Below are 19,403 nucleotides of genomic sequence, written 5' to 3' on the forward strand. Positions count from 1 at the left end.
TGATTGCTGGAGTTTGATGTCAACAATAACGTTATAAAAGGTTATTGTTGTAATAATGCATTTAACATACAACACAAGGTTGTAAATTGTACAGAAATATACAGAGCTCATATGATCAAATAATGAATACTATTTGCACTTGACTGTTGGAAATCATAGGACGTGTGTTTGGCTATGGGGTAGTTCATCTTTTTCATTATAATTAAATTAGCCTGGAATGTATTATTTTTGGAATAGCATTTCCACTTTGAAAATGCTAAAATAAACATTATCCATGTGTATTATAAAGTCCAATAATGTATTATTGATCAAGGTTCTAATACGGCAGGTGATGATATATTAATTTACTGTATACATGTGATGTACTAAGCTAGTCTATCCAATTTAGCTACTTAACCTAAAATCACAGGATTTTTAAATATAATTTGCAACTTAATAGCCATCCAAACTATGATTACAGTTGTAAGTCATTTATTAATCAATAAGTATCATAATTTATACAACTTCATCTCCCGACAGAACCCCCTACCATGATAATAACTGTTCAAAAGAAAGGCAATACCCGGCACTCAACCACTTTGATGAACAGCGCGATCATGAGAATAATAGGAACAACTCTCTCCGGACAGAGTGGGTGGCTCTTAAAAGAGCCGTTGGGTTAATCTTCAGTGAACAGGGTGGTTTACTTGGAGCTTGTGTACTTGGTCACAGCCTTGGTTCCCTCAGACACAGCGTGCTTCGCCAGCTCACCGGGCAGCAGCAGACGCACAGCGGTCTGGATCTCCCTGGAGGTGATGGTGCGACGCTTGTTGTAGAGAGCCAGGCGCGAGGCTTCTCCAGCGATGCGCTCAAAGATGTCGTTAACGAAGGAGTTCATGATCCCCATGGCCTTGGAGGAAACGCCGGTGTCGGGATGAACCTGCTTCAGGACTTTGTAAATGTAGATGGCATAACTCTCCTTCCTGGACTTTCTGCGCTTCTTGCCTCCCTTGGCAGCGGTCTTGGTGACGGCTTTCTTGGAGCCCTTCTTGGGCGCTGGCTTGGCTGGTTCAGGCATATTCGACGAGATGAGACGACGGCTTATCAGACACGAATGGTGACGGTCGCTTACGGTTTCCTGCCTTATTTGTAGGAGGTTGATGCAAATAGAGCTGCGTGGCTCCTACGATACGATTGGTCGGCGCACGTGTATAAACTCATTTAGCCAGTAGAGGGCAGAAGAGTTGCAGCCATGAGTTTGTTCTGCTTTACTCTCTTAAATTAAACGATTATCTATAAATGAGTACTACTACTAATAATAATGCTGATCAGGTGTTACAGGTATAAAGACACTATAGTAGTAAGTCATACTGGCCAGTGATATAAGGTAAGGGATATATTATATAGTCACACAAGTATATAAAAAAGATTATATGCAGGTGTTTATCATTTACTCGACATAACAAATAGTTTATTTGTGATAAGAAATTAATTTATCAACCTCGAGATTGTTTGGAAGAGTGGATTCGCTACTTGTAGTCACTGGAAATCTAAATGTCTCAGCACCATGGACAGTACCGGACCACACTGACCATTTTGGAAATGGGGAAAGAAAGCATGCAGGCTCAACCAAAATTAACTCCAGACAAGGCTCTGCAGTGTATTCGATGAACTAATGGATCCGAGAAAAGACTAACTGAATATGAACATATGACTACAATATTCTGGTTACTTGGTATAGAGCTACGATGGTCATCAAACGAACATATTAACAATCACCAACTTCATCCACATGGAATCAGAACAGTTAAAATAAGGAAACTGGGCTCATTCATGATTACTGAGGTGGCTCTTAAAAGAGCCTTTAGGGGAACAACTAGTCAACAGGTCGATCTAAGCGCGCTCTCCACGGATGCGGCGGGCCAGCTGGATGTCTTTGGGCATGATGGTCACCCTCTTGGCGTGGATGGCGCACAGGTTGGTGTCCTCAAACAGACCGACCAGATAAGCCTCGCTGGCCTCCTGAAGAGCCATGATAGCAGAGCTCTGGAAGCGCAGGTCGGTCTTGAAGTCCTGGGCGATTTCTCTGACCAGGCGCTGGAAAGGCAGCTTGCGGATGAGCAACTCGGTGGACTTCTGGTAACGACGGATCTCTCTCAGCGCCACGGTACCGGGCCTGTAACGATGAGGTTTCTTCACGCCGCCGGTAGCCGGTGCGCTCTTACGGGCAGCCTTGGTGGCGAGCTGCTTCCTTGGGGCTTTGCCACCGGTGGACTTACGAGCCGTCTGCTTAGTTCTGGCCATTATGAGAAAATGTGTTTCAGTCTTCACTTCAAGAAGAATAATACGCTGCTGTGAAGAAACTCTGGCCTTATATTACTAACGCGGAGGCGCAGTAGTTTCTGATTGGTCTCCTCTCTGTGAGGTCGTTACTCCGCCTACACCTCACAGGGTAATTGGAGGATTTCATGGAGATACAACTGGGAACGAGGTTATTGGTGGACTGGTCTTTTGGAAAAACCGCCAACAAAACGTTTTTCTATTACCAAGAAAGCAATACTTCTACAACATCTATAACCATGCCTATTATAAGTTAAATGTATACTGTCCTGACTCCTCTCCACATACAGTTTCGACCTGGGAGCAACTAATAATGACATCACCTCTTAAGGAATAAGTTTAATCGGAAATCCATATAGGCTATTTGTCGAGAAAATATTTGCTTCTACAATAAGTGCCTTGTTTGACTCCTTATATTTACATTCGTCGAGAGCGTTCCAGCCAAATTAGTTTTAATTTCACTATTTTAGATCAGATTAGATTAAAATGACTTGTCATTATATAGTACAACGAAAATAAATTGGCGTCTTTCTAGAGTACAAATGTAACAGTAAAGTGCAATAGGATTAAACTGAAGTATAATACATGAGTACTATACAGAGTATTGTAATAATGCTGATCAGATGTATGTACAGTGTTATAGGTATAAATACACTCGTAGTAAGTCATACTGACCAGTGGTATAAGGTAAGGTATATAAAAAAGATGATATGCAGGTGTATTCAGACATAAGTGGATTTATATATATACTATACATGCACACAAGAGTTACATGGGTAGAATATAGTTTGAGCCTCAAACTATATTCTACCCTGTAGTGATTACAGCGTAAGGCAGTAGGCAACAGTGTTCAAACAGTATGGATAACATATCCTAGACTCATAGAGTATTAATTTAACTGACTAGAAGTTAGCCAATATGAAGTACCTTATGTATAAGAATGACTTACTTTCACCATTGTTATTGCCCCAAACTACAGCTATGGAATTCTAACAGAACAGACAGCAATGTAGTTCTGGATTAAATCAGTTGTTCAAAATAATGCAGCAATGCTGCCTGTTAAAAGCTGCCTTTCAAGATATAAGATTGATATGGAAACTAGCTGTTTTTGTATAAACAAGGATGGAACTCTAAAGGGGAAACAAATAAATGTGTGAAGAATGTATTTTGCACATTATCTCACTAACATCCCAAAACTGCTTTGCACACGTCCATTTATAGTTTGAGTTATTGGGAGTAAATTAGTTTGAATACCATTGGGGACATTGAATCCTTGTGTTGTTAATTACAGCTCAATGAAATTAAAAGGCAGCAGTCCCTATAAAACAAGGTTTCATTAATTATGTGCACAATACATCCGATTGTATTTTGGTTAAGTGCCTCTTAATTAATATTTTCTGGAAATATATGTATAGCAGTATCATCTAGACTGATATTAAACTTAAAACAGAGGAACATCATTACATTCAATGTAAACAAAATATTTAGAATAATTAAGTGTATCTATAGTAGATAGTAGATTTGCTTCTATCCACTATTAATTAAACAATGCATTATGAGAGAATGTGCCATTTCAGGGATAGTAGTGGTTGGCTCTAAAAAGAGCCTTTTGTGTGTTTTAGACAAACAGTATCTTATCACATGGTGCAGTGAGCAGCAACTTGTCTCAGTATTTTGGTTTTAAAATGGTTTAAATGTCATTATAATCCAGTCAGTACTCGTTCCCCGGTGAGTTGAGCTGCCTGGTGAGGGACTGGCAGTAAAACAAGGCATCTGGTGTCATGCTTTTGGTTATAAACTTGTACTTTCTCAGTGCTGGTAAACACAGTCATTGCTGGCGTCGGCATGATATGTGTTACCTCGTCTTCTGTGGAAGATTACCACTTCTGTGGAAGGCTTTATGTAGCTCATGATGAATTAAATCTACAATTACTTTTATGAAGATAAAAAAATAAATACACAAGGAAGGTACAATGTAACTTTCCTTTTGGGAGAGACTCGCCTATATTGTCAAACTGCTGCGTGCTGTCGATTAAAGCCCAGACGGAAAGCTTAACAATGAAAAAAATCTGTTTCAATTACATGTCAATAGTAATAATAGGCACAAGTTAGTTAGTAATAAAGCATACGAGTCATAATAATAACAGCTGGCACAACAGGGGGAATAAAACGTGTCACGCTCTGACCATAGTCATCCCAACGGTGCTAATGCAGTCATTGCGCGTAATTACGTGTAACGGGGAAGCCCGTGAGTCTATCCAAAGTCACAGAAACAGGGGTGTTGACAAGTGACTGCGGCATTACGGGCTGGTAAGTTAAACTCACTTCCTCATAACAGGGTTAACAGACGCATAGGTACGGTAGTTAGGAGTGAATTCACTTCTTAGTGCAGCGGCCTGTGTCGTCGCCCGTGGCGCGGGAGCCCCCTGTTCGACTCCCCCTCGGGACATTAACATTTAACATCAACACAACGCAGACCAATATGATCTGTCACATACGCATGCACATTATGACATACATTTCAATATGTTTCCAATTGATAGGACTCAGTTGGTTGTTGCAAAGGGTATTTTGCACTGTTGTGAAGTATGGTAGTCTGTCTGCTACATGTTATTGTCCACTCTGGTAAACAAGAATACCCTGAAGACTCTGGCAGGAGCACTCATTCAAGGGTACTATGACTATACTTGCACCTCATGGTACCAAATCACCTCAAAGGCGCTAAAAACAAGATTACATCACAAAACAAACTGGTCAGACTACTACTTGACCTTACTCCTAGAACCCACCTCACCCCTGCCCACTTTGACTACATAGGATGGCTTAGAGTAGACGACAGAGTACAGCAACTTGCAATGGGCCTGGTCTACAAGATACACTATACAACTAAGGTACCCATGTACATGTCAAAATACTTCCCAAAGGGCAGGGAATACCACGACCACAACACCAGAGGAAGCTCAACAAATTATGTTAAACCCAGATTCGGCTCAAACAAGGGACTAAACACGTTTCGCAATTATGCCACATCAATGTGGAACGCCCTACCCAAAGCTGTAAAGGAATGTGAATCCCTACCCACATTCAAAACCGCACTAAAAGAGCACCTACGGGAGGCTGCAATTCGAAACTGGCCACCGTAAATGTCCAAACCCCCCCCCCTCCTAATAGACAGTCTCCTCCCTTCCGTATATTCTTTCCCCACCGTATGTATATTTCTCTCCCACCCCCTCCTAATACGTGTACAGTCTCCTCCCCACTGTATGTATATTTCTCTCCCACCCACCCCTCCTAATGTACAGTCTCATCCCCATCATATGTATATACTGTCAGGATCTATGGGTAACAGTACTGTATGTTTGCATATCATATATGTCACAAATGTAACAGTACCATATACCTGTATGTCATGTATGTCCCTATGCCATAAATGTCATGTATGTTGTGTAATGTCATAAATGTCACTATGAATTGAAAATGAGGGACCCTGATGTAAACAAGACAAACGTCTTTCTCTGGTCTGCATCCCCTTAACAATTGTATGTATTGAGGCGTACTGTACCCATTCTGCAATCTGTTAAATAAAGTTTTCATTCATTAACTATTTCACTTGAGGATGCTGCGATGTAAAAGTTATACACAGAGTGGTACAGAGGTAGACGACTTGCAGGTGTGTATAAACTGAATGCTGTGTACAGCAAATACATTATTTCCACCCCTGAAAATACGCTGTATCTTCTATTTATTAAGCTCCTATTACTGCATATTCTGCACAGCAGTGACCATTCTGATATTCTATTTGTGATCCTTGCCTCATTGCATTTAATTAAACACCACCTACAGTCTCATCACAGAAGGCAGTTATACTTGTTTAACCATCCTGTTTACAACCTTCCTGTCAAATATTTGCTTTCTTTTATCATTAATTCCACCACATACGTCTGTGGTGATTCATGTAAAATCTGACCAGTATACTACAAGGTCGCAAATAGACCTGATTGTGAATATTTCAACCAAATATTCACTTTATTTTCTGCCGTCGAATCAATACCTTCATTCATTTACATAAACACATAGGAAGGCTCCTAAAGTCCCGTGGCCTCTAATGAGATCCTTGAACAGACACACCTTTTAAAAACGAATTGAACACACGCACTATGCACATACACTTATATGTAAGACACTTTCTGTAAATAATTTACTATTTTATTTAATCTGATTTTATGTTATATTACCCATTGTTACTATTCTTGTATGCATTGTTGGGTCTGAGCTGGAAACAATTATGTTATTACCTGCAATGCCACTGTATTTATTGTAGTGTATTTGACAAAAATAACTTTAACTTGAATTTGAGATCCAGTTCAGTCGTATCCATTTACAGTATGCTCAGACCAGTGTCAAAAGAGCTAGTATCTTAAATGCATTTATATGATCAGATCAAATAGCCATCCCCCATATAGGCTACTTCTCTTCTCAGGCTTAAGACATTTTTAATGACCTGTATGCAATTTTCACGTCCTGTACAAGTCATAATATATATACGTATATAATTGTGCATTGTCCAACGCGACTAGGAGGCGTACATATCTAGCAGCTAAGGATGAATGTTATTCTGAGACGCAACATGGAATCGACTCAATTCTAGTAACATGTGTGTGGCTCTGAAAAGAGCCTTTGGGTGTTAGGATAGTTGGTTGAATAGAAGTTTAACCGCCGAAGCCGTACAGAGTGCGTCCCTGTCTCTTCAGAGCATAGACCACATCCATGGCTGTGACGGTCTTCCTCTTGGCGTGTTCGGTGTAGGTGACGGCATCACGGATAACGTTCTCCAGGAAGACCTTCAGCACACCACGAGTCTCCTCGTAGATCAGACCAGAGATGCGCTTCACTCCACCGCGGCGCGCCAGGCGACGGATGGCGGGTTTGGTGATTCCCTGGATGTTGTCACGGAGAACTTTACGGTGACGCTTGGCGCCTCCTTTTCCGAGCCCCTTTCCTCCCTTTCCACGACCAGACATTTTCTTCTGGGATGAGTTCTAAACAAATGAAGAGAAGTAATGACGAGCAAAGGCAAAGCCCTCTAAATATAAATACTGACTGAGGACGTAAAAGAAGACTGAGAGTGTGCGTCATGCTGGGCGTGGCCATAAGCTGCAGCCCATAATAACCCCCCTTCTCACACACTTTTGACCATAGATATATATAGAACACTAGATAGCTTGCCCGCGCTGCCGGCCAATGGAGAGCGACGTCACTGAACCGCCGCCATCTTGTGAGGGTCAGCCTTGAGTGAGAGTGAGTGAGCTGCACAGACAAAAATACTCATAACTCGCTGAAATATTGACGGATTTACAAACGGTTTGGTTTATTACAACCATTATTAACGTGGCTATGATTCAAGCGGTTTGTAAAAAAAAACATCTTTAAAATTTTTTTTTTACAAGTATGCAGTATCATAACTACATCTTTGATGTTTATAGCAAACCAACCCGTTTGTAAATCCGTCAATATTTCAGCAAGTTATGAGTATTTTTGTCTGTGCAGCTCACTCACTCTCACTCAAGGCTGACCCTCACAAGATGGCGGCGGTTCAGTGACGCTGGTGACTCCGCCTTAAGCTATCTAGTGTTCTATATATATCTATGCTTTTGACCATATAACTGGTGTCACGTGATCATTCTAAGACATGTCTGGTTCATGAGTTCCTCGTGGCAGCTGGGTTCACATGGTTGCACTTATTCAATGTATCTATCCCATTAGTTTTCCCCAGATGTACCCATTCTGCAATCTGTTAATAAGATGTTCAATCAATCAATCAATATTTAACAGATTGCAGAATGGGTACAATACAGTATGGCTCAATACACACAACTGTTAAGGGTATGCAGACCAGAGAAAGATGTTTGTCTTCTTTACATCAGGGTACCCAATTTCCATTTTGAAACATCTCTTACAAAGCCACCCGAACAACTGCCTCTTTGAACTACTGCGGTCAGGCAAGCGATACCGGAGTATTAAGGCGAGCACAGAAAGACTCAGAAGAAGCTTCTATCCGCAGGCCATCAGGCTGCTCAACGAACAATAAACACTATGCAACAACCATCAAATGCACACAGCACACACACCCACACGCACACACTCACTTAAACAAACAGCACACTGCAGCACCCACTCTACACACTTTAGATCACCTAAACACACTTTACACTTTATATTTATTGGTAAAAGATTTGCACTACAACTTGTACACCTTACTGTAAATTGTACCTAAATTGTACCTCATCCCATTTCTGCTCTGCACTATATAGTATTGTATATTAGTACATTGCATAGAATATTGTATATTGTATGGTAACTCAGTTACTTCTATTCTGCATCGAACATTGTACATATGTCTATACTGAACACTGTGACCTTTTGTACTTCTATTTTACATGCTATACTATTTTATTTCATACTATCTTGTCTAGCACAGTCTCTGGAGCGTAACAGTAAGAAGCATTTTGTATAAAAGTATTCTGTACTTCTGTATGACAACTATTAAAGAAACTTGAAACTTGAAAATGTATCCTGGCATTCCTATGATAACAAATGATGCCATGTACCATTGATATCATGGTTTAAAATGGACTATACCATGTTATAACCATGTTATTAATGGTTCCATTACATTTACTATATGGCTGTACCATGGTAAATAATTTATATGACTGGTACCATGGTAAAACAGAAAATATTTTTTTAAGGGCAGATTCAGAGCACCTTGTGAAACATAAAAGCAACTATTGAGCTGCTGATCAGTTTGATTAAAAGTGTCCTTATTAGTAAATACTGTTCAGAAAACTTAGGCCCTAATCTGTGATTTTATGTTGTATGACAGAAACACATCTAGAGAAATTGTGACTAGATTTGAAGCATTAACATTACGAGTGGAGAGAGCATGGTGTGGTTTGTCAGTGAATTTGTTGAAGTCCAAACCACTCCACAACAACCCCCCACTATCTTTCTCTCTCTTGTTCTCTCTGACCATGAGTTACCATGAGTTACCCCACCCCTGTCCACTTCCTGTTCACTTCCTTTTTCAAGTTTCAAGTTTTGTTTTATTTGTCAGATATAAAGTAAATTCTTGGTTAACCTCTTATCCATCAGGCAAAAAATAAGGCTAGTTTTGCATAACACGCCTGCCAATTGCATACCCGAATATAATCCTGTATCAGTAATAATTCATCCAAAATGACCGACCGCTCATTCATTTGGACAGGCGAGTGAGGAATTCTCAAAACAAAAAACTTTGTATTCTTATGTCCCTTTACCGTAGGGATCAGCCCTCACGTAAGATATCATTAGCTCCAGAATTTCATTGGCTACAAAAACGGTTAATAATTTTCACCGTTAGAGCTGAATGTTCCGTTCAGGACCAGCCGAAACCAGACATGGTCACTTGTCCGAAACTGGCGCTCCTTCGGCCTTGTAACCCCAGATTGGAAGCACGTAATAGGTTGAGTAGGGTGTCAACCGAACAGCGGCAATTTTAGCTTTCCAACGATGTGTAGGTTGATCAGCAAAAATACAGTGCTAGGCCGACAGACAGGGCAAATTGCTGCGACGGGCACGCACAGGCGTGACGGCCCATATACGCTAACAGGTTAAAGTGTCTAAAGTGAGTGTTAAGGGTGAGTGTTTGCTTAACCTCTTCTGCCCATGCGGTCTGTCGGCGGACCGCAAATGACATCTGGTCATATGGTAGGGCTGTCTGTCGGGAGATGAAGTTGTATAATGTTACTTATTGTTTAATAAATGACTGTAATCATAGTTTGGATGGCTATTAAGTTGCAAATTATATTTACTAGTCAAAATCCAGTGATTTTAGGTTGTTGACAAGTAGCTAGATTGGATAGACTAGCTTGTACATCACATTAATATATCATCGCCTGCCGTATTAGAACCCTGACCAATGATACATTATATTGGACTTTATAATACACATAGATAATGTTGATTTGATCATTTTCAAAGTGGAAATGCTATTCCAAAAATAATACATTCCAGGCTCATTTAATTATAATAAACGATGAACTCTCATAGCCAAACATGTCCTATGATTTCCAACAGTCAAAGTGCAAATAGTATTCATTATTTGATCATATGAGCTCTGTATATTTCTGTACAATTTACAACCTTGCATTATGTTAAATGCATTATTACAACAACAATAACCTTTTTATAACGTTATTGTTGACATCAAACTCCAGCAATCAGAAGTCTAAAATCTGACTTCATAAGTAACCCTCAGCAATTCTGATCATCTCCGGTCCCCTCTCCCTCCATGTTTAGCAGGATACACAGCCTCCACATCTGGCTGAAAGGTTACTCTGCTCATCAGGCACCCCCTGTGGTTTGGACTTCAACAAATGCACTGATAAACCACACCATGCTCTCTCCACTCGTAATGTTAATGCTTCAAATCTAGTCACAATTTCTCTAGATGTGTTTCTGTCGTACAACATAAAATCACAGATTAGGGCCTAACTTTTCTGAACAGTATTTACTAATAAGTACACTTTTGATCAAACTGATCAGCAGCTCAATAGTTGCTTTTATGTTTCACAAGGTGCTCTGAATCTGCCCTTACAAAAAAGATATTTTCTGTTTTACCATGGTACCAGTCATACAAATTATTTACCATGGTACAGCCATATAGTAAATGTAATGGAACCATTAATAACATGGTTATAACATGGTATAGTCCATTTTAAACCATGATATCAATGGTACATGTCATTATTTTTTATCATAGGAATGCCAGGATACATTTTTGTAAGAGATGTTTTCTGATGATGCTGAGTTGAGCCGATGGTTTACTCTTGTTTGGGTTACTAAACAGATGACACAGGACTGGGTCTCACCATGGGCCATGTGTATAAACCAATGCCCCACTATGGTACAGGTAATAGAAACATAGTATGTTTCATTCCTTGAACCATTTCTTCAGAATGTATCAACATGTACTACACCAATAGACACTAACAATAGAGGCCTTGCATGGACTGTTTGTGTACTTCTTTCTTACTGTATGATTTTATTATGATCCCCATTAGCTGATGCAATCTTCCTGGGGTGACAATATACGTTATATCAAACATATTACATGATACTGCATTCCTAAACATAATGGAATCATACATAGTACAATATACATTACATAACACTATATATTAAATATGCACTCAATTCACAAGCAGTGAGAAACCATATACTCTTACCACCTATTTATATAGGCTACTAATATTCCTGTCACTAAAAATACAATAAAGTAAATATAAAAGTAACTATGGGTATGTGTGTGTCTACATGTACATAATGTGCATGTGTAGGGCTGTTAGATGTTGTTTCAGTTGTCTTTTAAAGCCTGTATATTGTAAACAAAAAGCTAAATGTATAGCTATGTTTCCTTTACACGGTTTTTACATACTTGTAAAGGTAGGACTAATTTTAGTTTTAATCCATATAGCCTATAGGCCACATTATACCTACTTACTCAAACGAAGTCGAGGTGACCCACACTAGAAGATCAGGCCAGGGTCACGGTTGAGGCAGAACATTGCTGTAAGTGTGCTCAGTGCTTTCTGAAAGGACAGTTATGAAATATTAGTACAATACCCACAAAGAAGCTTTGTTCTGGTCAAATTACAGCATAGCATACTGTAAGGACAACAACAACAAGGTAGTCGGTCATGGCAGATACATGAGACTATCTCAGTGTAGCAACGCACAAGCATGCATTTATATCACATAAAAACAATATATTTCACTAGCAAGGCACAAGCATCCATTTATATCACATATACAAACAATATATCTCAGTAGCAATGCACTGAGCCACATGAAGTTGATAAAGACGGCTTCATGGGCCAAAACCAAATGTAGGGATCTGAGGTTTTTAATCAGAGCAAACATGGAAGAATGACACAGATTAACAGATGAGAATAGGTGGTAATTCAGTCATGTACTTGACTGACACGGTTCCCAGAGGAACACTGGTCTACTTCAGAAAAGGGGCCTGTCTGCTACAGGAACAATTCAGAAGAATCAAATTAGACGTTTTCTTTTCTTCATTGTACTTTGGGCCAGTGAAAAGGCAATGTTAATGTGGATGCAATTTTCATAATTTAAAAATAATCCTATGATTCTTATTGTTCTACGATCAATGAAGTCCGGTGGTTTTGTAAAATATTAATAGAGTTAAGTAAAAATATATATATATATATATATATATATATATATATATATATATATATATATATATATATATATATATATATATATGTTAAATGTTTAAAAATAATAATACAAGTGACAACACTTTTCCCCCTGGGTCTCAGGATGATGCATTGTATTGGGAAAACAACACTTCCTCAAAACATGTTCTGACGTAAACCTCAAACCCTCCCTCCACATTTGTCCCTGCGCGCTTCTTGGTCTCAACCACGTCCTCAGAGAGGGTTCAAAGAAGCAGGCGGTTGGCCAACTGCTACATTCGTTTGTTTCCTTACATACGTTACAATGAGTGGAAGAGGAAAGGGAGGTAAGGGACTTGGTAAAGGAGGCGCTAAGCGTCACCGCAAAGTGCTTCGTGACAACATCCAGGGAATCACCAAACCCGCCATCCGTCGTCTGGCTCGTCGTGGCGGAGTGAAGCGTATCTCCGGTCTAATCTACGAGGAGACTCGTGGTGTTCTCAAGGTCTTCCTGGAGAACGTGATCCGTGATGCCGTCACCTACACCGAACACGCCAAGAGGAAGACCGTCACAGCCATGGATGTGGTCTATGCTCTGAAGAGACAGGGCCGCACTCTGTACGGCTTCGGCGGCTAGACTTCTATTCAAGCCTAACTATCCAAAACCCAAAGGCTCTTTTCAGAGCCACCACATTGTCACTGAATGAGCACACTCTACATACGTTTATTTGTGCAAATTATTAAACTGAGTTTTCTCGGGCATAGCACCATTTCTTGATTTAGCATTTAATTTAATCCAGTCACTGATTCAATTCCTACGGTTCCTGACGTTGCTAGGTAATTCCTGCATTGGAATTGCCATATAACTATACAGCGTGTACATACATGTAGAAATTAATAACTATATGGTGATTTCAATGGTGAAGACGAACGTGAAAGACGTTTCAGTGACTAGTACACTAGTCTCATCTCACGGCGGGGCTTCCTGAACATGTGAACAATTAAAATTAAATTGATATGCCTCAAGATTATTCGTACAACACATCTATTGACATACAATGCAATTACAGTACAATGTGTAAAGAAGGCATCAAACTAGTGCAAATATAACAGTTAAATGCAATAGTAGTATGCTATATACAGGTGAATAAACTCGCTATAAAATATATAAATGAGTACAACTGAGTGTAACAAGTGCCTTGTTGCCTTGTATAGATAATTACACCCCATCACAAAATACACTTTAATACATTCCACTAATACTCCTAAACGTTTTATTTTATTGATTTAAGTTGATTTCATTCCTTTCGTTTTGTTTTATTGCACTTTTGGAAGTTAAGGCTTTTATTTTGAAGTCGACACACTTGCTTTTCCGGTCCTCCGGGACACACATCCTGCCTGCTGTCTCGCGGTGCGCCAGTCCCACCTGGAACTCCGTGAGGTGAGCACTAATTATTATGTTCAGTGAAAGACTTCGGTCTAAAAGTTGTTAAATATTGTACGTTACATTCCTAAAACTGTGAAACGAGTTTGTAATGTAACTAATGTTGTTAATATGTACCTGTGCAGTTGTTTTGTGGGAGGTTTGACTGGGTAAAATGCACTTTAATAGCATGTAGGAAGTTTGCACACACGTGCACTGTTAACATGGAGTTAATGCAGTCACGTCTTTTCTCAACCATAGCTCACGTGCTGCAGTGCAGATGACTATTCCTAATGCTGGTGCATTGTGTTGCCTTTGTAACCTTACAGGTATGTGTGTACAGTAGCTCCCATGTGTCCGTTTTGTATTCAATTGTGTATATCTTTCCAATGTAATTGTATGTTAAAATGTGTCATTCTTATGAGCGAGTCCCACCTGGAACTCCGTGAGCTCACGTGCTGCAGTGCAGATGACTATTCCTAATGCTGGTGCATTGTGTTGCATTGTAACCTAACAGGAGGGAAATAAAGTCCGTCAACAGTCATCCATGTCTGTCGTCCTTAACACAACGCCGTCAGAGAGTACACCTAACTACACCGGTCACACGTGGTGCCGTTTGACCTCGGACAACGGACAACGCTCGCCTGTCCACCGGGGACGCTGTCTGCACGCCGCTTCTTCATTCAACTGGCTGTGCTGAGTACAACGTCGAACGTTAACGTGTGCGCATAGGATAAGCGCATATGTGATATTGGTTGTTTTTGTTTGATAATAATATGCTATTGATTGTAATTGTAAATATTATTGTAATGATACAGTAATTGGAGACGACACTAGTTGTACAAGACCATTGTATTTTTTTTCTTTTTCTTTCATCTGTTATGTATTGTGAATAGATAGCCTATGGTCTAATGTTCAAAGTTTGAGCAGTAACAAGTGTTGCTATCTAACACATGCCCACTGTAAATATAATTGGGAACTAATTTGTTTATATGGTTGGCTGGTAATGATATATATATATATATATTATTCCCCCCCCCCCCATCTGTTCTGGTAAATTGTGAATGGATAGCCATACAGTAGCCTACATGTATTCGTGTGTAGTCTAGTGTTTAAAGTCTGAGCAGTAACAAGCGGCCATTTAACACATTCACACATACTTTTCTTTTGTTTATAGCCCTCTAAAGCATTTTTATTTTTTATTCTTGAACATGTCTGAAGCAGGACCACCAGATCTGGAGATGGTGGGTATGATGCCTGTATATGGCAGGGGTCAGTCAGCTCTTATGTGTGGGAGGGGAAGACCTGTGGAACTGAGTCAGTCTACAGTTCGCCAGTCAGTGTTTGAAGCAGTGGGGCCAGTGGCCACATCTACTCCAATCACGCATGGCAATGATGCAGCCCCGCAACTCGCTAGGTCAGAGGATTTAAGCAGCCTCGTCACAGACCTTGCCATACAGATAGGAGAACAAATTGCATCTACTCTGCATGCCATGCACCAGACCAGTTATCAGCCCCAGGTCCCCGTCCCTGAGCCCCAGGTCCCCGCCCCTGAGCCCAAGGTCCCCGCACCCCAACCACAATGTTTTTCTGGGTGTGCAGACATGTCAAGGATGAAAGTGATAGTGCAGGCGGAGACTAAACCACCTCCGTTCTTCAGAGGTGATCGCACTGAGCCAGTCTCCATACATGAGTGGGAAGACATGATGCTAGTGTATCTGTCTAGAGCGAGTTGTAAAACCGACAGAGAATTGTGTGATCTAGTGATGGGCAGGTTGACTGGTAAAGCTAGAGACATAGTGAAGGTGTCACTGCGTAGCCGGCCTGAGTTGTCTGCCAATATGACCCCTGCAGCTGTGTTTGACATTTTAAAGCGTAACTTCAGCGAGCTGACATACTCCAGTATGCCCATGGCCGACTTCTATGCCATGGTTCCCAGGCCTAGTGAGGGAGTGATGGATTACTGGGTCCGGCTGAATAAAGCAATCGATGTTGCAGATGAGTGTCTACGTCGCCGGGGTCGGTGTGTTGATGATGCGAGCGCCGAGGTCGTGATGATGTTGATCACGCACTGCCCAGATCCCAGTCTAGCTATGTCCTTCCAGCTGAAGCCTGTGGAGCAGTGGACTGCAGCTGAGGTCCAGGAGCGTCTAGATGGTTACCAGAGAGACCAAAGGAGATCCAGTTCACGGGCACAGCAGGTTAACATCTCGGCATGCAGTCAGAGCCCCATGGCTGGTGGCCCATCCCCTCCTGTCCTGTATGGTGGGGCCCAGCAGTCTTCTGTTGTTGTGCAGTGACAGCAGCCTCCCTCCTTTGGCTCTTTTCATGAACAGCTTGGTGAGCCCCACAGGGTCTTAGTCGCAGCGCAGGCCCTCAGCCCTCCTACACCCATCTTAATGACTCCTGCCCCGGCGTGTCCCCCCTCTGTAGACCCTGGCCTTCATCAGGTGGTTGACTTGCTAGACCGTGTGCTCTCACTGTGTTCGGCCTCGCTGGCCCCAGCAGTACAGGCTCAGCCTGGTCAGCCGTCTCGCTCCCACATCCAGCCAAGTAATGGGCAGACGTACCACTCACGCAACCAGGCCAGACCGAGTCAGCAGAGTTACTCGCGCAACCAGGCCAGACCAAGTCAGCAGGGTTATTCGCGCAACCAGGCCAGACCGAATCAGCAGAGTTACCCGCACGACCCATGCGAAGTGTGTCAAGACAGCAGTCATAACACTCGTCAACACTGTATGTACCATCGGCTGTGCCACCGCTGTTTCCGCCCTGGTCACTATGAGGACTCATGCCCTGGCATCTCCCAGCCATCAGCTGGATCAGCATCTCCCTCCAACAGACCCGCTCAGACCCATCCTGTCAATGCTGCCCCTTTAAACTAGCCAGCCCATGCAATGAGAGGGATAGTATGGGCAAAGTGAATGAAACCCTCGAGAGAGAACCAGACTTAGAAGCCATCTATGTAAACAGCTGCAGATTACTTCCAGAAAACGAAACAGCCATCTTTGTTGGGTCACAGAGAGTGAACGGAGCTAGTGAACTGTTTTATGCTCCAGTGTTAGTCAGTGACAAGTACACATTGAGGGGGATGTTGGATTCTGGTAGTATGTCATGCACGCTCAGTGAGGAAGGTGAACAAAAGTTACAAACCGCTGGTGTTCTCCCTCGTGTCCAGCCGGCACCTGTGAATGTGGTGCTGGTTGGTTGTGGTGGCTTGACTACTCGACCAAAGTGTGTCTATGATTTGGAGATTGAAGTTTGTGGGTCAAAGTTTGTGGTTCCTACGTTGGTTGTGCCAGGTCAGAGAGACGAGTTTATAATTGGCACTAATGTAATCAAGTCCGTTCTCCAAAGGCTGAAGTCGACTGAAAAGTACTGGGAGCTTGTGTCCTGCAGAAACAGGGACCCTGAGTGTGAGAAGTTCCTTGAGCTCTTGAGCTGCACCTCCCGCTGGTCGGGCCCAGACCCGCCCGGGGAGGTAGGCACAGTGAAGCTATGCCAGGCGGTTACCCTCCTCCCTCAGCAGGAGTATCTAGTGTGGGGGAAGCTACCAGCCAGTGCACATGTGTCTCCTGGGAGTACAGTCATTGTGGAGCCCACCTCAGCGAGGTCGGCCCCTCGCAACATTATAGTGGGGAGAGTGGTGACTCCCATGTGGGGCGACCGCTGGGTCCCCATGAAGGTCTTGAACCCGACACAGAGCCCCATCACGCTCCGTCGTAATGCCAAACTGGCTGATGTCTCACCTTGTCTTGCTGTTGAAGATCTGTCCATCACTCAGGGCCTGTGTCAGCAGCAGTCTGGTGTCTCCAGCTCCTCCGCCTCTCCTGGCTCTTCGTTAGATGCTGAGCAGATGTTGGCCGACTGTGGACTGGAGGACGTGAACATCAAGTCATGTGATGTGTCTCCTGATGGGAAGAAGAGGCTAGCTGACCTACTGGTGACGTATCAAGATGTCTTCTCCAAGGACAAGCTGGACTGTGGAAAGGTCAAAGACTTTGTGCACCGTATCCACCTCTCGGACGACCGTCCGTTCCGCCTGCCCTTTAGGCGTGACTATCACAAACTGAGAGAGGTGTTGACTGAGATGGAGGTGAAGGGGATAATCTCCAAGTCGATGAGCGAGTATGCCTCACCTCTGGTCATGGTGTGGAAGAAGAATGGAGACCTCAGGATCTGTACGGATTTCCGCTGGCTCAACGCAAAGACCGTCAAAGATGCTCATCCGTTGCCCCATCAGTCCGACTGCCTTGCTGCCCTTGGTGGGAACGCTTTCTTTAGCACCATGGATCTGACCTCAGGGTTCTACAACGTCCCTCTCCATGTGTCTGACCGGCGGTACACTGCCTTCACAACACCACTGGGCTTGTACGAGTACAACAGACTCCCGCAAGGCCTGTGCAACAGTCCGGCATCTTTCAGGCGTATGATGCTCGGCATCTTTGGCGACCTCAACTACTCCAGCCTCTTGTGCTACTTGGACGACCTGCTGGTGTTTGCGCCGTCTGAGGAGGAGGCGTTGAAGCGATTGGAGGTGGTCTTCTGCAGACTCAGAGTGAACAACCTCAAGCTCTCACAGAAGAAATGTAACTTCTTACAGAGGTCGGTCAGGTTCCTGGGTCATGTGGTCGATGCCAGTGGAGTCTCTGTCGACCAAGAGAAGGTCTCCGTCATCTCTGGCTTCCAGAGAGAGGATCTGATGGAGTCGGATGGCCGCACTCCCGCTCCGAAGAGAGTGAGATCCTTCCTCGGCATGGTGTTGTATTACCAAAATTTCATACATGGCTGCTCCAGTATAGCCAAGCCCCTCTTTGCCTTGACAGCTGGCCAGAAGAGAAAAGGGAAGACCAGTGCTGGTCGTACGAGAGCCGGTACGTTCCGGAAGCTGACTCCTGAGGACTGGACTCCCGCCTGTGAGACGGCGTTTGAGGAGCTCAAGAGGGCGCTCGTCGAATGTGTAGTGCTGGCTCACCCGGACTTTGAGAGGCCGTTCATCCTCTCCACTGACGCGTCGTTGGACGGTATTGGAGCAGTGCTCTCTCAAGTCCCTGTCGGGGAGGAGAAGGCCAGACCAATCGCCTTTGCGAGCAAGTCGCTCAGCCGCAGTCAAGCGAACTATCCTGCCCACAGACTGGAGTTCCTGGCCCTCAAATGGTCAGTGTGTGACAAATTCAGTCACTGGCTCAAGGGTCACAAGTTCACTGTGTGGACTGATAATAATCCACTCACGTATATCATGACCAAGCCTAAACTTGACGCATGCGAGCAGCGCTGGGTGTCCAAGCTGGCCCCTTACTGCTTCGACATCAAGCATGTGCCTGGGAGGCTGAATACAGTGGCCGATGCGCTGAGCAGAGATCCCTTCGTGAGGCCGCTCAGCCGGCGTCTCTTGACCGAGCCTTACTCCGCTCTTCTGG

The 19,403-nt window shown here is 43.0% G+C and overlaps 4 protein-coding genes across 4 annotated transcripts; 1 reads left to right on the forward strand and 3 right to left on the reverse strand.

The window, feature by feature from the left end:
- Positions 1 to 682: 682 nt before the first annotated feature.
- On the reverse strand, positions 683 to 1,057 carry LOC311231037 (histone H2B-like; the record flags this gene model as incomplete). Its single annotated transcript, XM_084317506.1, has 1 exon — positions 683 to 1,057. The coding sequence occupies one exon, from the start codon at positions 1,055 to 1,057 to the stop codon at positions 683 to 685; it is 375 nt and encodes a 124-aa protein (XP_084173632.1).
- An 815-nt stretch (positions 1,058 to 1,872) lies between these two features.
- On the reverse strand, positions 1,873 to 2,283 carry LOC311231009 (histone H3.2-like; the record flags this gene model as incomplete). Its single annotated transcript, XM_084317475.1, has 1 exon — positions 1,873 to 2,283. The coding sequence occupies one exon, from the start codon at positions 2,281 to 2,283 to the stop codon at positions 1,873 to 1,875; it is 411 nt and encodes a 136-aa protein (XP_084173601.1).
- Positions 2,284 to 7,028: 4,745 nt separating this feature from the next.
- LOC311231057 (histone H4) lies at positions 7,029 to 7,340 on the reverse strand (the record flags this gene model as incomplete). The annotated part of the gene is made up of 1 exon (XM_084317527.1): positions 7,029 to 7,340. The coding sequence occupies one exon, from the start codon at positions 7,338 to 7,340 to the stop codon at positions 7,029 to 7,031; it is 312 nt and encodes a 103-aa protein (XP_084173653.1).
- A 5,545-nt stretch (positions 7,341 to 12,885) lies between these two features.
- LOC311229832 (histone H4) lies at positions 12,886 to 13,197 on the forward strand (the record flags this gene model as incomplete). Its single annotated transcript, XM_084315906.1, has 1 exon — positions 12,886 to 13,197. One exon carries the CDS (start codon positions 12,886 to 12,888, stop codon positions 13,195 to 13,197), a length of 312 nt encoding a protein of 103 aa, XP_084172032.1.
- Positions 13,198 to 19,403: the final 6,206 nt, after the last annotated feature.

The sequence above is a fragment of the Notolepis coatsorum genome (assembly GCF_963971535.1).
Source record: "Notolepis coatsorum genome assembly, chromosome: 6".
Lineage (NCBI taxonomy): Eukaryota > Metazoa > Chordata > Actinopteri > Aulopiformes > Paralepididae > Notolepis > Notolepis coatsorum.